At 37.2% G+C, this 18,678-nt stretch overlaps 1 protein-coding gene across 1 annotated transcript in view; it reads left to right on the top strand.

Moving 5' to 3' along the window:
- Positions 1–18,678, top strand: part of klhdc8a (kelch domain containing 8A) — a 27,014-nt gene continuing 8,336 nt past the window's right edge. Inside the window, exons 1-4 of the mRNA XM_058791682.1 lie at positions 1–87; positions 13,672–14,084; positions 15,427–15,591; positions 16,565–16,783. Coding sequence (XP_058647665.1) covers positions 13,709–14,084; positions 15,427–15,591; positions 16,565–16,783 — 760 coding nt within the window. The 5' untranslated portion in view covers positions 1–87; positions 13,672–13,708. The remainder of the gene's footprint in view (positions 88–13,671; positions 14,085–15,426; positions 15,592–16,564; positions 16,784–18,678) is intronic.

The following is an 18,678-nucleotide window of genomic DNA, read 5'->3' on the forward strand; positions in this document are numbered from 1 at the left end:
GTGGATTATTATTGCTCTGCATCGCGCTCTAGCCATAAGGGAAGCAGCCGAGGAGAATCGGAAGAAACCGAAGCCCAGACCCGAAAAGTAAGTGATTCATTTCCAAACCTCTGTGCTTTGATGTGTAGCCTACGTATGTGCATATATAGCCTACAGTATAGTGAGGTGATCAGTGTTTTCACTGTTTACACTTGACAGCGAGTTGCACTTTATATCGCAGTGATACTGTATATTTACTGTAGGTTACATGTACAGTATGACAAATCGAACTAGCCTACTGTACTTTGTGGAGCTGCTTGTACATTAATGTACATTGCAATTAATGCAGCTTATACTGTTTACAGACTCCATTCAAACTTTACTGTGTGGATAATGACTGAGATGTGTTATGGTTTAGGCTTTTGTAAGAAATGTAAGATTAAAGTTTGTTAATCTCCTGTTCACTTTTACTTTGTTTGAATGTTCGCTGCTGTGATGGCCTCATCATTATTTTTGCATACTAAATCGCAATTGGTCTTCTCTCCCGCATTTATTTGCATAAAGCATTGTTTTTATTTTCTTTAATGTGATTCTTTTTAGTTTCTGTGCTACAAATGACAAACATTAAAAATAAAGACTGTTTGAAATCACATATTCTATGAGTAGGTACTTCTTTTGAGTAAGTACTTACTTCGCAACCAGTGTTGGAAATGTAGTATGTTACAGATTACAAGTTACCCTATTTAAAATGTAATAAGTAGTGTAACTATTTCAATTATTTCATTAAAGTAATGTAACTGATTACATTTGATTGCTTTTTGATTACTTTTCTAAATTTCTAATGTATGTTTCAGCTGTTTTTGAAACATTTAAAGCAGGACGGGTTAATCTTTCAGTAGTAATCAACACTGATTACTGTCAGATTTTCAGAATCCGTCATCACTTGAATTAAGTGTTTAAAAATTTTATTTTAAAGCACAGACACCACAAAATTAGACTTTAGCACATCTTTTTACTTTGAGATCGTTCTGAGGTTATATACATATTTAAAATCATAACAAGATCATTTATGATAGTAAATACAATATATTAAAATGATAGAAACAAGATAGTTTAATAGGTATAATCTTTGGATAACAGGAAACACATGTTAACACTGCTTTGGGAAAACAGTCAATCCTAAAAAATAAAGCATATACATAAACCCAAATAGGAAATAAAACAGTTATCAAATAAGCATGTGTCCTATTCTGTGTCCTTAACTCCTGAAATATTGTTTGGTGTCTCATACTTTAGAGCAGTCAATGCAATTCAGAAAAGAAAACAATCAAATCTGTATGTGTGTGAGATAATATTCAGATGTAATATTCAGATGTAAATGTCATTTAGTTATTTAGCAGACACTTTTATCCAAAGTGACTTACAAATGAGGACAATGGAAGCAATCAAAATCATCAAAAGGGCAATGATATGCAAGTGCTATAACAAGTCTCAGTTAGCTTAACACAGTACACGTAGCAAGGTTTTTTTTTTTAATTATATAATAAATAAAAAGAAAACAGAATAGAAAAAGAATAGAGCAGGCTAGTGTTAGAGACCTTTTTTGTTTGTTTGTTTATTGTATAATAAATAAAAAGAAACAGATAGAAAACAAAAAGATTAGAAAAGCTAGTGTTATTTTTTTTTTTTTTTCAAGAATAGAATTAGAATAGAGAGTGCTAGTGTTAGAGGGTCAAATAAAGATGGAAGGGATGTGTTTTTAGCCGATTCTTGAAGATGGCTAAGGACTCAGCTGCTCGGATTGAGTTGGGCAGGTCATTCCACCAGGAGGGAACAGTTAATGAAAAAGTCTGTGAAAGTGATTTTGAGCCTCTTTGGGATTGCACAATAAAGCGATGTTCATTTGCAGAACGTAAGTTTCTAGAGGGTGTATAAGTCTGAAGTAATGAATTTAGGTAAAGGCGTGCAGAGCCAGTGGTGGTTTTGTAGGCAAACATTAATGCTTTGAATTTTATGCGAGCAGCTATTGGTAGCCAGTGCAAATTGATAAACAGAGGTGTGATGTACATTCTTTTTGGCTCATTAAAAATTAATCTTGCTGCCACGTTCTGGATTAATTGTAAAGGTTTAATGAAACTGGCTGGAAAACCTGCCAAGAGAGCATTGCGATAGTCCAGCCTGGACAGAACAAGAGCTTGAACAAGGAGTTGTGAAGCATGTTCCGAAAGAAAGGGCCTGATCTTCTTGATGTTGAATAAAGCAAATCTGCAGGACCGGGCAGTTTTAGCAATGTGGTCTGAGAAAGTCAGCTGATCATCAATCATAACTCCAAGTCTCGGCTGAATGTCCACTTCTGAAACCAGACTGGTTTCTGTCGAGGAGGTTGTTCTGTGAGAGAAAGGCAGAGACTTGGTTGAACACAGCTCGTTCAAGTGTTTTTGCAATGAAAGGAAGAAGGGAAACCCGGTCTTTAGTTCTCTAAAAGAAATGGGTTAAGGGTGGGTTTCTTAAGTAGTGGGGTTATACGAGCCTGTCTAAATGCTGAGGGAAAAACACCAGTGTGAAGGGATGTGCTAATGATGTGATTGAGTTCAGGTACAAGTGCAGAAGGAATGGCTTGAAGGAGATGAGATGGAATAGGATCAAGCAGACAAGTAGTAGGATGATTAGAAAGGATGAGTTTGGAGACTTCTGCCTCAGAGAGTGAAGAGAAGGATGTGAACGAGTGTATGTTTGCTGGTAAGATGTGTTTGACAGATTGTGGTGTGGAAAATTGTGCACTGATGGTTTTAATTTTTATTAATGAAGAACGTGGCAAAGTCGTCAGCTGTTAGAGTTGATGAAGGAGGGGGAGGAGGAAGACAAAGGAGCGAGGAAAATGTATTAAAGAGCAAATGTTAATTTTGTTGTGATGGTATGTCCTTTTAGCAGTGGAGACATTAGCAGAGAAGGAAGAGAGGAGTGACTGATACACATTAAGGTCAGTAGGATTTTTTGATTTGCGCCACACCTTTTCAGCAGCCCTGAGCTTAGAACGATGTTCGCGGAGAACATCTGATATCCAAGGAGCAGATGGGATGGTACGGGCTGGCCTGGAAGACAAGGGGCAGACAGTGTCTAAACAACATGTAAGAGTGGAGCAGGAAGTATCAGTAGCACTGTTAGCATCAAGAGATGCTAACTGTTTAGGGGGAGGAAGTGGAGATGAAACCATAGCAGATAGCCAAGAGGGTGAGAGTGAGCGTAGGTTACGTCGAAAGATGACATGTGGAGAGGTATGTGTTGTGTTAGGAACCATGTTGAGGTTAAGAGTGAGGAGGAAGTGATCCGAGGTGTGCAGTGGAGTAACCAGCACATGATCAGTGGAGCAGTGTCATGTGTAAATATGGTCCAGTTGGTTGCCTGATTTGTGAGTAGCCATAGGTAACACTCTCTTGATCAAAAGAGGCAAGCAGAGTGTGGAAGTCTGCAGCCTGAGGTTTAGGTGGATGTTGAAGTCTCCAAGCATTAGTAGGGGAGTACCATCCTCAGGAAAGGTTGAGAGCAGCATTTCTAATTCATCCAAGAAGTTACCTTGTGGTCCTGCGGGTCGATAAATAACTACAAAATAGATGGGTAATAGTGACTGAATGTGATTCAAAGGAGCTGTTAATACCCAGAGAAGGTACAGGAATACATTTCCAGTCATTAGAGATAAGCAGACCAGTACCTCCACCTCTTCCAGTCAGACGGGGAGTGTGGGAAAATGAGAAATTGAGTGAAAATGAGTGCTGCAGGAGTAGCCTCTGGTTTGATCCAGGTCTCTGTTAGGGCCATGAGGCTTAGTCTAGAATGACTAGAAATAGATGTAATGAAACCTGCTTAGTTTACTGCAGACTGACAATTCCAGAGACCAATAGAAAAAGAAAGTAGTATATTAGCAGACATAGGCAAAGTGCGCAGGTTGTTAGAATCGCGCTGCCTATAGTGTGTGATGCGTGGTTTGCGAGAGGTAATAATAGTAGGGATATGGAAACACATAGTGAGAGTTGGTCATTAAAACTGAAACAGAAGTGAAGAAAGGTGTAGAAAAGAGACTGAATCAAAAGCGATACTCCTGTCCCTGCAGGGTGGAGTCGCACGGTAGAGTCGATGGTCTTTACACTCTTCAGTCTTCACATGAGGAGGGCTTCACACGAGGGCTGCCGCGTATACTAACCTTTTTTATACCCGTTTGACAAACCGAAATTTGAATTCAGCTGAACACACTTTACTGTTTATCACAACAAAAGGCTAAGTACAAGACAGTACACAACTTCAGCATGTCTCAACACAGTAAACAAAACAAGTGTTTCCTAGCAACGACAACTGCGCTAAACACTAATGAGACAAGAGATAAATACACTTACGATCTATTTTGTAATTAAATTACGTAATTTCGTTACATGTAACTAGTTACTCCCCAACACTGTTCACAACCGTTAAAAAAGTACAGGTGCCTCCCATTTTGCAGACTTGTGCACTATTCTATGCTGTTTTGTAGTATTGTAAGTAGTGCGTTCAGACTGCAATAATGAATGACAAAATAACCTTATAAAGCTCATCCACTACACAGTTGAGTACATACTGCCCAGTTTCATAGTGTATAGTGCGTCATTTGGGACACAACTTACGTTCTAATCTGAATACAGTCCAGGCATACTACTGTACATTCATCATGTTGTCATTGACATGTGACCTACCAGCATCAGTTGTGTCCCTCTCTCGTGGCTTCATGGGATAGTAAATGTCCACTGGAGTAGTTGGTCATACTTGCACTACTGTATATTTGGCTGACTTTCCAAACAGATGGTTACATCCCAAACTCTCGCAATTTGTTGTGCTAATGTTGTTGTATCTACTAAATAAACATATTTCTATCATATTGGGTGTCAATAGTGTCACAGACATAACATGCTTTTAGCCTTTTTTAAGTTGATTATCATGCATTGCAAACAGAGAGCTGTGATGTGACATTAATGTTTTGCACAACAAAGCACCAAATCCTAGTGGTATCTTATGAACTGCAGTAACAAAAATATGGCTTCATTTTCAATCTGGAATTCTCTGATTGTGAAAAGTGACTGTTTTATATCAGAATAGGGTGGAGGTGGAGAGGGGCTGAAAAGTGAGAAGGCTTTGCAATTTAGCCTAATTCAAAAATGAAAGTCGTTTCAGAGGCAGAGCAAGTTATTACATTTAGAGAAAAAGATTAAATTTGTCAAACTCCAAATTTATGTTCTAAAATGTCTTTCCAAGCCATGCATTTTGGTTGAGAGAAGACAGATTTTTTATTTTATTAGTTTTTTAAGTTATTTAAAAGTTAGCATAACATTACTGGTGACTCGATGTATAATTTTCGCTAAACACTAAAAATCTTATTTAATTGTAATGCTGATACCATCAAAAGGATGTTCTGCTAAGGTTATTCCTAAAATTTACCAGTGTTTACGCAATGTTAGTCAGCATTGTCGGAGTGCCTCCTGTTACCACATTTGTGACCCTGGACCACAAAACTTAAGTGTAAATTTTTCGAAATTGAGATTTATACATCATCTGAAAGCTGAATAAATAAGCTTTCCATTGATGCATGGTTTGTTAGGACAATATTTGGCCGAGATACTACTTTTTGAATATCTGGAATGTGAGGGTGCAAAAAAATCAAAATACTGAGAAAAACGCCTTTAAAGTTGTCCAAATGAAGTTATTAGCAATGCATATTACTAATCAAAAATGATTTTTATACATGTATAAAAAAAGTTTTTATACATTTACGGTAAGAAATTTACAAAATATCTTCATGGAACATGATCTTTACTTAATATCCTAATGATTTTTGGCATAAAAGAAAAATCGATCATTTTGACCCATACAATGTATTTTTGGCTATTGCTACAAATATACCCCATCGACTTAAGACTGGTTTTGTGGTCCAGCGTCACATTTGAAGCCCTTTTTATACTTAACTAATTTAAAGCTGCAGTCCGTAACATTTTTTTTTTGTGTGTTCAAAATTTACAAAATTAATATAATAAGCAAGTACATCGTGAATCCATTTTCCGAACCATGTTTTTGTCTTATCCTGAATCACTACGGTACACCTACAGTAGGTTTTTATATTTAGACCATTTCAGACTGGCACTGGTGGAACATCTGCGGAGTAACCCAGTACCTGCATGATTTGTCATAGACATAAACAGAGAGAAGTAGCTCTGGCTACAATGTTCGGTCCCACTTTATATTAGGTGGCTTTAACTACTATGTACTTACATTGAAATTAATCATTTGATACAATGCACTTATTGTGTACATACATGTTTTACATTGTACTTGTATATTTAAAAATGCCTAAATGTAATTGCATCTGTAATTACATTTATAATTACACTGTTGACCCATCCCTTACACCTTAACCCACACTTAAACCTACCCATACCACCAAACCTGTCACTAACCTTAAACATATCCCACCTCAATAGCAGCAAAAGTGTTTTTAAATACAATATGAATTTTTGATGTAAGTACATAGTAGTTAAGGCCACCTAATATAAAGTGTGACCCAATGTTCTTCTACAACGCATTTCTTTCTAACCGCTAGAGCGCCAAAAGTTACAGACTGCAGCTTTAAAATAATAATTGTGCGCAATAAAACCATCACGCATTCAGAAAGTAAATAGCGTTCATTTTGAATTTACTTTGACCTTAAGGTAACTTTTGACAGAGTACCTGTGAATGTCAGGCAGGCTACAGTAACTGAATTGGACGTTAGTAGGTCAAATGAAAAATAGAGCAGTACTAGTGCTTTTGCCTGAGATCTCTCACCCTTTGGTAAAGATGTCACACCTTCATTCACGACGACAAGACTTTAAGTATGGATCGCATTCGTCTACCTGAAAGGTCACAGCCTTTGTGAGCAGTCAGTCAGCCTTCTCATTTGAATGCAGCGAATAATGTGCATTAAAGGTTAGAGCACTTTGACTCACAGCTCTCTTGCAGGGCATTTTTAAAAAGTGGAATATTTGCTCTGCAAGCTTTCCCCCCCAAAGCTCAGACTAGCCAATTTCTGAAGACTGTTTCAGCCTGCTTTAAACCGCGACTGCATAATGTCCGCCCGCTCCAAATATTAACTGTCTGCAGCAGTGACAGCCTGCCAAGTTTTCAGAGTCGAGCTTCAGTGATTTCTCGCCGTACTGGTGTCTTTAAACACCGCGGGGGAATAGCCGGTCTGCTGATTAAGGATCCGTGGCCTTGGACTCATTCATATTGTAGGAAGGTATTTCCATAGCAATTAGCTATGAGACCTTTTGGCTCTCGCTTTAGAGAAATACATCCCCAGCTCCCAGTTGTAATCTTCCTGCTGAATCCTCATTCGGACCAGTCTCATCCACATTATTATCCCACTGCATTTATATTCAAATGGCACGCTGAAGGCCTTCGTAATTGAATCTAATCCACTCGGTTTGATCAAAGGCCTTTTGCAGGAGTCATAGTTTAATTTGTTGAATCAATAGAGCAGCTATGGTTTTGTCCATGGCTGACCTAGATTTCTCTGGCTTTTATTACACCGCCTAAGTTAGCCGGGGAAAGCGTGTTGCAGGGAGTTTCGAATATGAAATCGTCACGGAAAGACAAACGCGTTTTATGTAATCCTCCAGGGAATGGCGACGGCAGAATTGCATTATGTTCTGTATCATGTGCTCGTGCGCTGAATTCAGGGTTGCTATGGAAATGATCTGCTCTGCTACAGTTGACATTGGCCAGACAATGAGCACAAAGGATTAAGGAAGCAGCAGATGAATAAAGAAGAGGTCAGGTATAGTATTCTCCCATTTAGCTCTGTTATATCATGATCCTTTGATGCTAGGTGTGGGAGGTGGGAGCAAAATTAGATTGCAGTATGAGCTGTTTTATATCAGGATGATGTTATATATCACAATATAGATTTTGTTTGTTTTTGCTTCTTGCTGGAAATTTTACGAAAAGCTTTTATATTAAATAACCATGTGGTGATGCCTATTTTTGGGTATTGCAGTGAGATAAATACTTTACAAATGAGAAGCGCTTCCTTTCTAATGGTTATTTTTTCTTTTTATTTGGAACTTTGTGGTGAAAAGTGAAAAGATTCACATTATGTAATGCTAATGCTGCAATGGTTAAATAGTACTAATTGTAAGAGCCTTATTTCTTTATAAAGATGTGGATTTAAATCTTGAGAATTAAATGAGTGTAATATATTTAATATTTCTGAAAACTTTCTATTATATATCTTTATGATAGTGCCATCATTCTGTGAAGGAATGTTATTTTTGCACTACAAAAGAAATGGTTCTTTTAAGAACTGTTCACTTGAAGGTTCTTTGGGGAACCTAAAATAGATCTTCTATGGCATTGCTGCAAAAGCTCCCTTTATTTTTAAGAGTGTAGCAAATTTTCTAACCGCTGAGTGACACATTTCTATCATCACACAGTATTGTCAAAATGTTCTGTCTTATTAGACACCGAAAGCAAATGTAAATTGAAAAGAAGATGGAACAGAGAATCCCCCGTAGAACTATAACAACGCTCGACAGACAAACCCTCCCAGGATCATTTTGTTCTGATTAAGAACCGCACTTTTGTGGACTTTAGAGTTGGCGCTGTTTGAATTCAGGGAGGCTAATTAAATAGAAGTCGATAAACGCTTACCTGCTGGGGCCTTATGGATTCACCAGAGGAGGGAATGACAAGAAGACCTTAAATGGATCATTTGCGTAAAGTCTATTGGATCATACTCGCAACTAATAGCTCAGGTTAGGATACAATGAGGTGCAGAATTAAGCCTAAGTTATGTATTGGGAATGGGAGACTAACTAATTAAAAGTTTGAAAAGGATGCACACTGATTGTAAATGACTTCGGTGGGTGCTCGTAGGCCTACTGTTGATCTCAAGCTGCTCGAGCAGTTAATTAACCAAAAGAAGAAGACGTGGCGGAGCAAATCATTACAGATTGCAATTAATGCGATTTGCAAGCCATGCCAAGAGTGAGCAATCCCGCTTCGTTAACAAGAGAACGTCAGCTCGGGTCAAAGGGGTAAGATCGCTGTGATTTTTGTTTGTTTGTTAATGCATCATTAAAAGCGAAGAAGGCTTCGGTGCAGAAGCCCCGTTTCCCACATCTTGAGATCGTCTCATTGTTTCTATGGCAACCCATCTCTGCATACCGAGTCGAGGGGGAAGGAAAAACAAGACTTGAGAAATGTGTCTTTCCTTCAGCTTTCTTTTAAGTTTCTGTCTTCTCTTGGATGAGACGTACGACAGCTTGGCCTGTAAATGATGGTGGAGATAGTCGAAACCCCAGGTGAAAGACTGCGATTGGAATACAAAGGCAGGGAAAGAAAGTAAGAGGGTTGGACTCTGAGGAAAAACCTTCTCATCTCAGCTCGCCTTTGACAGTCAATTTACATCTGAGAATATCTCCCCAAGTTACGGCTTGGCTTCATGGCTCTTTGTAATTGTTACGTGAAACATTTATTTAAATCTGAACTGATAATCTACACTACAAACGCGCTTCAAAAATTATGTTTTTGTCGGTGACTGAACATCAAACGGCTAATTGGAAATAGATCCATTTTTTCACATTCAAGAGAGATTTTATCGTAGGATCAAGGAATTTTAGAGGATTGTCTTTTTAAAAGCATAAAAAAGGCTGGTTGACCAAGGGAGGCTTGCTGGTTAGACTAGTTAAAAAGTTTAAAAGTTAAAAAGCTCTTTACCTATTAATGTGTTTTTTTTTGTTGTTGTTGTTTTTTTTCATGTTATGAGTTTCCTTTGCCTATCAACTTCATCTTTTTCTTAAAAGCTTTTTATTCTCAGTTGTGAAGCAACCTTGAGCTGTTGGAAGGGTGCTTAATAAAACATTTTCATGTTTTTATATATTTTAAAATATATGTAGAATTTATATTTTTTAATGGTTAATATGGAATACTTTTAATATGGTTACTCAGCAAAGATGCATTAAATTGGTCAAAAGTGATAATATGTATAATGTTACATTTATTTCAAATAAATACTGTTCTTTTGAACTCAAACAATTCTTTAAAAAATATTAGGCAAATGTTTTCAATCATAAATATATTAATAATTAAATAAATATGTTTTTCATTATTACTAACTAAATAAAAAATCAAATCTAGTAAATATTGCAGCAAATCAGCATATTAGAATGATTTCTGAAGGATCATGTGACACTGAAGTCTGGAGTAATGATGCTGAAAATAGAAAACAGTTATTTTAAATTATTAAAAAATATTACTGCTTTTACTGTATTTTCGATCAAATAAATGCAGCTTTGGTAACAGGGTTTGTAGAGTTTGAGGGATTTGTCTTATAACATGATGTTTCTCAATCTTTTAAAATCGATTGCTCCCCTTTGATGTTTAATATACTTGAGGAACGGGATTTTGGTCCTTTGAGCACCCTTAAGATGGCAATTTGTTGAAAGAAAATGAGAAATCTGACAGAGTTAGTGATATTTTGAACCTGTGTCCAAGCGCAAGAGAAAGAGACACAGAGATCAGCTCATTTTACACTGTGATTGGACTTGATGAAGTGTTCACCACTCTCAGGGGTCTCTGTGTAGTTAACACAATCACCAGAGGCCCAGAGCGCTCCACCTGTAATAAGCCAGTTTAATCGATATTAAAGTACTATCTGATGGCTTACAATGAGAACAGAGCGGCCAAACACTTCTTCTCGGTCATCAACTTTTCAGAGAAGCCCATCAGAGACTGGCCATCCACCTGAACGGCTGGAAATGGCACTGAGATGGAAACATTTCTGAATGAAGGTCCTGTAAATTGAGACGTGTCCTGGGAGATTTTTCACACTTGCTGATGACTAGCATTGTAGGCTTATTACAGTAGCAACACTATGCTAACTTTACAGTTTTCAGTAGTGCGGAAGTAGCTGAACTCTTTTCATAGTAATGTCATTTTAGCAGTTCAGTTGGTTTCTGCTTTCTTCCTTTTTTAACACCACATTAAATCATAAAACGCAAGCAACCAGAAGTCATTTGTTTTTAATGAAACCTGATTCAGAGGCACAGAGATGAGCTTTCATCAGTAGAGGTAGAAAATCTAATGTGTGAACTAGTTTTTTTTGTCCAGTTCTTAGTTTACAAAAAAATTTAGGTTTTAAAAATTCAATTCAAAGATTCAAGTCCCCTGTATTTTAGGTTTATATTTTAATATTTTGTTAAATGCTGTATTTTCTTATATTTCAAGTCATAATATGTATTGTATTATGATGTAATTTTTTGTTTTATGTGGAGTAAAAAATTCAGAAAAGTTTTTCAAAAATACATTTGATCAAAAATACAGTAAAAACTCTATATTGTAAAAATAATTATTACAATTTAAAAATATTTGTATTTACTATTTATAAATAAAATATATTTAATGTGTTATTTTAGATATTTATTATTTATTTTATGTTATTTTATTTGATTTTACTTTGTTTTATTTATTTATTTATTTAATGGGGTGATCGTGATGCAATTTATCCAAGATTCTTCAAAAGAACAGCTTGTTTACTTTTCTGTGCTTTCTTGTCACTTGATGAATTTATTGCAGCCTTGCTAAATAAAAATATTTCTTTCTTTAAAAAAAAAACAAATAATTAAAAGTACGCAAAACAATTAAAAATGAACTCTTATTTACGTCAATTACTCAGAGTATGTTTTCAAACGAGGGTCAAATTAATACATGTCCTTTCACATAATGAAGCATCTTTGTTGTGTAGATTTAAAAACAAACAGGTTGTTCGATAATAATTGGATTTCACTTTGAAGCTAATGTGTGGTTTGTTGACATCTGCTTAAATGGCATAGCTGCAATACTTCTAATTTTTCTCCGTTATGTTTAAGTCTCGTGCTCAAGCGAGGGTTGTAGTGAAGGTGACCTGTAGTACAGGAAGCATGGGTAGCAATGGTTTCTCGAGGAAAGACAGGGACTGAGGGAGATATAGTGAGGTGAAGCCCACAGTTGCCTGGATACTGCTGGATGCTAAGCCGCGGTTCAACGGCCCACTTCAAGCTCATTGTGTACACAGCTGAGGAGAGAAGAACAGTTGTGTGAAATTGGTTGCGTCAATTGAATCAAGTGATGATGCTATTCTGGGCCGTCTTCCATATCTCTGCCTCCACTTGGATGAAAATAGAGCATAAAAAAGTGTTTGCATAACTTAAACCGTGGACTTCACAGCCATAAATAACACAAAATGTGCCTTTCTTTGTTTGCTGGGATACATATTGTAACAACTGTGAGCTTTTCTTTCTTGGTTGAAGTCTTTGATATGCATTAGCCGTCTGTAATTAGTTCCCGTATTATTTGTCTTAATATGATTACACAATAATTGTAGTGCTGTAATAAATAGTGCTTTGTATATAAGTATGTGCTAAAGGGAAAACAAAAACAAGCTTTAATTACAGTGTTTGTTTTTAGCAGAAACTATATCTATTTCACTCTCAACTATACTAAGAAAGTCAACATGAAATAAAGATGTATTTACTTTATGAAGTGCATTATATATATATATACTGTAGATAGATAGATAGATAGATAGATAGATAGATAGATAGATAGATAGATAGATTTTACGCTGATGTTATCCAGGTCATGCAAGCTGCTGGTTGATGTTAGAACATAAAATTAAATCCCACCCTCATTTTTATCATTAAAATTACTATATTACATGCTAGTGTTTTTTTTTCTTCAGAACATCTTTTGTAACAGCAAATGAGTGATTAAATATCACTATACAGTGTGTGTGTGTGTATACACACACACACACACACACACACATATATATATATATATATATATATATAATTTAAAAAAATTATATTCATTTAAATGAACAAAAATTATTTTAGAGTTAGTTCACAATAACAACACTGTTTAGGTTATTTAATCTGTACCTCATATTGTAAATATTATATTTAAAAAAAAAATACACTCAACATATACATATAGCACTGAACTGAAGGAAATCATTTGGCTATTATCTGATTGTTGGATCACAATTTTATTTTAAGGTCCAGTTTTTGCCATTAACAAACTATTTACTACGACTTTTGCCTCAATAAACTCCTACTTTATAAGTACTAATAAACACTCAATATATTAATAATAGGCATGCAAAAAAGCAACTAGTCAATAGTGAGAATTGGTCCCTATACTAAAGTGTTACCGATTGTTAAATAAATAATGGAGAGATTAATCAATTATCAAGACTGTTTGCCCTAATAGCAGTTTCTAGGCCAGACAGCCAAGAATAAACAATCAAAATACCAAGAAGAAACATATAGCCCACTACTAAAATACTGGGATAAATGCCTGTGAAAGCTAAATGGAACAGGCTGGAAAAGTGCAACACTCTCCAGTGATGCCTCATATATATGCAGAGATGTTATGTGATGAGTCAAGCATCATATCCCAGTGAGCCGTGGGAATAGTAGGCGACAGTATGAGAATATATGGACATTGCGAATGTTGTAATCACTGTACACATTGTCATAATTGCTGTATGAATCGCACACAGCGGATACAGCAGTGACTACTAAACTTCAAAGCTATTCTAGATGTGGGCTGAATGTAGAGTTGGCCGTGTAAACGAACTCCTCTGATGTTTTACAGGAGCTGACGTGAGGAACCACAGCGACTGGTTGGGGTGATGACGGTGCCCTCGGCCCATGAGTTTCACTGGCAGAGCCTGGCGTGTCTTTCCAGTGCCCGTGTCTATCACTCGTTGGCTGATGTCGGGGGGCAGCTGTATATGGTGGGGGGTTGTGATGCTTCGGGTCGACCCACCAGCGCTCTCGAGCTCTACTCCCCTGAGGTGGACCGCTGGCTCAGTCTCGCTCAGATGCCCACGCCGAGAGCCGGGGCGGCTGTGGCTGTCTTAGGTAAGCAGCTGCTGGTGGTCGGGGGAATGGGGAAGGACCAGCGCCCCCTGAAGGCCGTGGAGGTGTATAACACAGACGAAGGCAAATGGAGGAAGAGGTGCTCACTCAGAGAGGCGTCCATGGGGCTTTCTGTCACTGTTAAAGGTAAAAAAATAAAATAAAATTAAGAAATAATACTATTATTTTAGGATCAACATGGAGTGGTGTTCACTACAAATATAGTCAGTTATTCTATATAAAAATGCAAGGATTTTGATTTTATTCATGTTAATTGGATTATGTTTATTTAATTAATATCTAACATAAATTTTATTGATATAATATATTAATAATAGGCATGCAAAAAGCAACTAGTCAATAGTGAGAATTGGTCCCTATACTAAAGTGTTACCGATTGTTAAATAAATAATGGAGAGATTAATCAATTATCAAGACTGTTTGCCCTAATAGCAGTTTCTAGGCCAGACAGCCAAGAATAAACAATCAAAATACCAAGAAGAAACATATAGCCCACTACTAAAATACTGGGATAAATGCCTGTGAAAGCTAAATGGAACAGGCTGGAAAAGTGCAACACTCTCCAGTGATGCCTCATATATATGCAGAGATGTTATGTGATGAGTCAAGCATCATATCCCAGTGAGCCGTGGGAATAGTAGGCGACAGTATGAGAATATATGGACATTGCGAATGTTGTAATCACTGTACACATTGTCATAATTGCTGTATGAATCGCACACAGCGGATACAGCAGTGACTACTAAACTTCAAAGCTATTCTAGATGTGGGCTGAATGTAGAGTTGGCCGTGTAAACGAACTCCTCTGATGTTTTACAGGAGCTGACGTGAGGAACCACAGCGACTGGTTGGGGTGATGACGGTGCCCTCGGCCCATGAGTTTCACTGGCAGAGCCTGGCGTGTCTTTCCAGTGCCCGTGTCTATCACTCGTTGGCTGATGTCGGGGGCAGCTGTATATGGTGGGGGTTGTGATGCTGGTCGACCCACCAGCGCTCTCGAGCTCTACTCCCCTGAGGTGGACCGCTGGCTCAGTCTCGCTCAGATGCCCACGCCGAGAGCCGGGGCGGCTGTGGCTGTCTTAGGTAAGCAGCTGCTGGTGGTCGGGGAATGGGAAGGACCAGCGCCCCTGAAGGCCGTGGAGGTGTATAACACAGACGAAGGCAAATGAAAAGAAAACACCTTTTTCAGTGTATAAAATATAAATTTTTTATGCAAAATAAAAAACAATGTGTATTAAAGAACGAAATAAACGGTTTTATTTCATGTTGACTTTAAACAAAAAACATGTCAGTCACTTTAAATAGTCACCTCTTTTCAGCGGCAGTTCTGTCAGCACATGACATTTAAAGCATTTATTTATTGTTTACTTGACATTGTATTTGACATTGTAAGGTGAGAGACTGTTTTGCTCAAGATTTCTTTGTTGAAAAGAAAGACCTTCATTTGACTCGCTTCACCTCTGTTCAGACGGCAGAGCTCTTGCTGTTGGGGGAATGGGAGCAGACCTCCTGCCTAGAAGTATTCTCCAGCAGTACGACCTTCGCAAGGACGTGTGGGCGCTCCTTCCTCCCATACCCACCCCACGCTATGATACCAGCGTCTGCCTACTGGGCTCCAAGATCTACGTGGCAGGTTTGCTGAGCAGAGAGAGTCCTTGTGTATCTGCAATCTACCCTTGTGCATTAAATATTTTACATGTGTGTGTGTGTTCCTGACCTCGCTGTAGTTTTGGGGACACTGCTGAAAATGTCTCCTGAAGAAAAAATAAATTAATAAGAGGGTTTCTGCAAGTCTTAGAAAGTCTTCTACAAATTAAGGCCTTAAAAAGGTCTCAAAACGGAGCAGAAAGTTGTAAATTCATAAAGTCATTGCATTCATTTTGCATGTACTGCAAAAAATGAACAGTATTTTTGTCTTTTTTTCCAGTGCAAATATCTACATCCTCAAGATACATTTACTTGAGAAAATGAAGATATCGTTTTCTGAGAAGCTGAACAAAACTAAGTGGGTTTATACTTAAAACAAGAACAAATATCCAAAACTTGAGTAGGAAAACTTGTTTTCCTTTGAATTGTTCTGAGCCCACTGGCAGATATTTGTTCTTGTCTTAATAAATTTCTCTGAAAACAAGACTTCTTATCTTACGTCATTTTGCTTATCGAGTAAATATATCTTTATTTAAAAGTCTTTAGGCATTTGCAATGGAAAATAACACAGAAATACTAAGGAAAAGCATCACTTTTTTTTGTTTGAAGTGTGATCAGAAGGTACAGTAAAAGATATTTCAATATTCTAGCAGTTTTTGTTTTTTTATGTTTTTGGCAAAACTGTTTCTACTTGTTGTTTGCTCCCTAGGCATTTGTATTTAGAGAACATATTGATTTAATTTGTTACCTTCAATTTTTCCTTCACTTAAAATGGTCTTTAAAAAGTTTTAAATTTAACTTTATAAAACAAGCGAAAAACCTGAAATAAATAAAATTCCAAACGATAAACAAAAAGATAATTGGCTTATAAAATTTGTGTTTACTTCTAAATATGCCAGATACTTGGTGCTTCACCATTCAGAAATGACCAATCACCATCAATATCTGTGTTCCTTCAGGAGGACGTCAGTGTAAGCGTTTGGTGAAGGCGTTTGAGGTCTTCGACATGGAAAGCCGTACCTGGTCCTCTCTACCCAGTCTGCCTTGTAAGAGATCTTATTCTGGTGTCTTATGGGACAGCGCCGGGCGTCTCTGCTGGTTGGGTGGGCTCAGACAAGGAGGACTACACCAAAGTTCAAAGTTCACCAAGAATGTTAACATCTTTGACACCAACCAAGGTAAAATAGCTAGACATGCCAACAGTATAAAAATATGTTTCTCATATTTACATCCAAATGACCATTAATTCAGATAGAACAGAACCCAAACTTCAAATTGAAGCTAAAAAATGCTTAAAGGGTTAGTTCAACCACAAGAGAAAATTACCCCATGATTTACACACCTTCAAACTATCCTAGGTGTATATGACTTTATTATTTTAGATGAATACAATCTGAGTTATATAAAAAAAATGCCCTGGCTCTTCCCAGCTTTATAATGGCAGTGCATGGGGGTCGAGATTTTGGAGGCCCAAAAAGTGCATCCATCCATTAAAAAAGTGCTCCAAACAGCTCCAGGGGGTTGATAAAGACCTTCTGAAGTGAAGCAATGCATTTGTGTAAGAAAAATATCCATATTTAAAACTTTATAAACCGTAATCTCTAGCTTTCGCTAACTGTCATACACACGTTCAGCAGAGAGTGCATGGCAATCATGGAGTATCATCATCAAATCATGGAGTAGTTGTCATTTTTGGGTGTACTATCCCTTTAAATTGTCTGTATTCAGTCAGATTTGGGATTATTCAGATTTTATTTTAAGAAATTAATATTTTTATTCAGCAAGGATGCATTAAATTAATCAAAAGTATTAGTAAATACATTTATAATGTGATAAAAGATTTCGATTTCAAATAAATGCTATTCTTTTGAGTTATATATTTATCAAAGAATCCTGAAAACAAATGCAGCACGGCTTTCATAAAAATATTAAGCAGCACAACTTGAAGACTGGAGTAATGGTGCTGAAAATTCAGCTTTGCATCGCAGTAATAAATTACATTTGAAAATATATTGAAATGGAAAATATTTCAGACTAGATTGGCTAGATTGTGTTGATAAATACGTTAATAGTGCATTTTATCCACATTGCCATGTTAAAAAACAGCTGAAAGATTGCCAAAACCCCAATAAAATCAATATCCTAGACCAGCTTAAGCAGACTGACTAATACCATTTTAGGCTGGTTTAATATGGGTTTTTTTTTCCCACAGGGCTTTCAGCAAACAGTGCATTACAAAAATAGGCTTAGTGCTGAAACTCTGTGAATACTGTAACCTGTGAATATAGGTACCAAATTAAATCAGCTCTGCTTGTGCATGTGGCATGAAACAGCCCTTAGTTTTAATCTGTGAAATCTCCAAGAAAAATTGTTTTAGCTGTTGAATGCGTAGCAGCAAAAATGTTTCAACACACAAATATATTAGTAATCTCGATAACTGTTCCCTTTTTATTCGATTTTTTTCTCGGATTAACCTAAAAAGGGGGTGGAAAGATACAAGGTGTGACAAAACGTAAGACCTGCTGAAATGAGTTATTGATTTCTTTCCAGCTTCTCACGCTTTTTCTTCCTCTACATCGTTTCCGCTCAAATCTGATCTTTTCTAATCAGATTCAGCAGATGGGAAAATTGGACTTTTTTGGCCCCAAGGGCGATAAAAAAAGTTCCTATCGTAAGTGGGCAGGAGGAGGTCATCTCGAACAACTGAACTTTGCAAGCTGCCGTGTGAATCATTTCTCTCTTTTTTAATTATTCCATTACTGGCACATGTGTCAGTCAACAGGTGCATGAGCCGCTGTTCACAGAGCAGCACGAGGGATTAAGCCTCGCTATCTAATTTCCTTCTGCCCGGATCCACCACTGACAATAAAGCGTACAAGTCTCCCAGTCTAATATAACTAGGCGATAAGATCATGGGATAGGAAGGGGGCGTTGAATGATGCCATTCAGAAACACATTGTTATCCCTTATCCATAGCTCATCCTGATAGATAGTTGAGCCCATCTGCTCTTTTGTCTCAACGCTGGCTGCCATGGAGAGGGTTATATCCCGAGAAAATCCCAGTTCTAGGCAA

Source organism: Onychostoma macrolepis, chromosome 11, assembly GCF_012432095.1.
Source record: "Onychostoma macrolepis isolate SWU-2019 chromosome 11, ASM1243209v1, whole genome shotgun sequence".
NCBI classification, from domain to species: domain Eukaryota; kingdom Metazoa; phylum Chordata; class Actinopteri; order Cypriniformes; family Cyprinidae; genus Onychostoma; species Onychostoma macrolepis.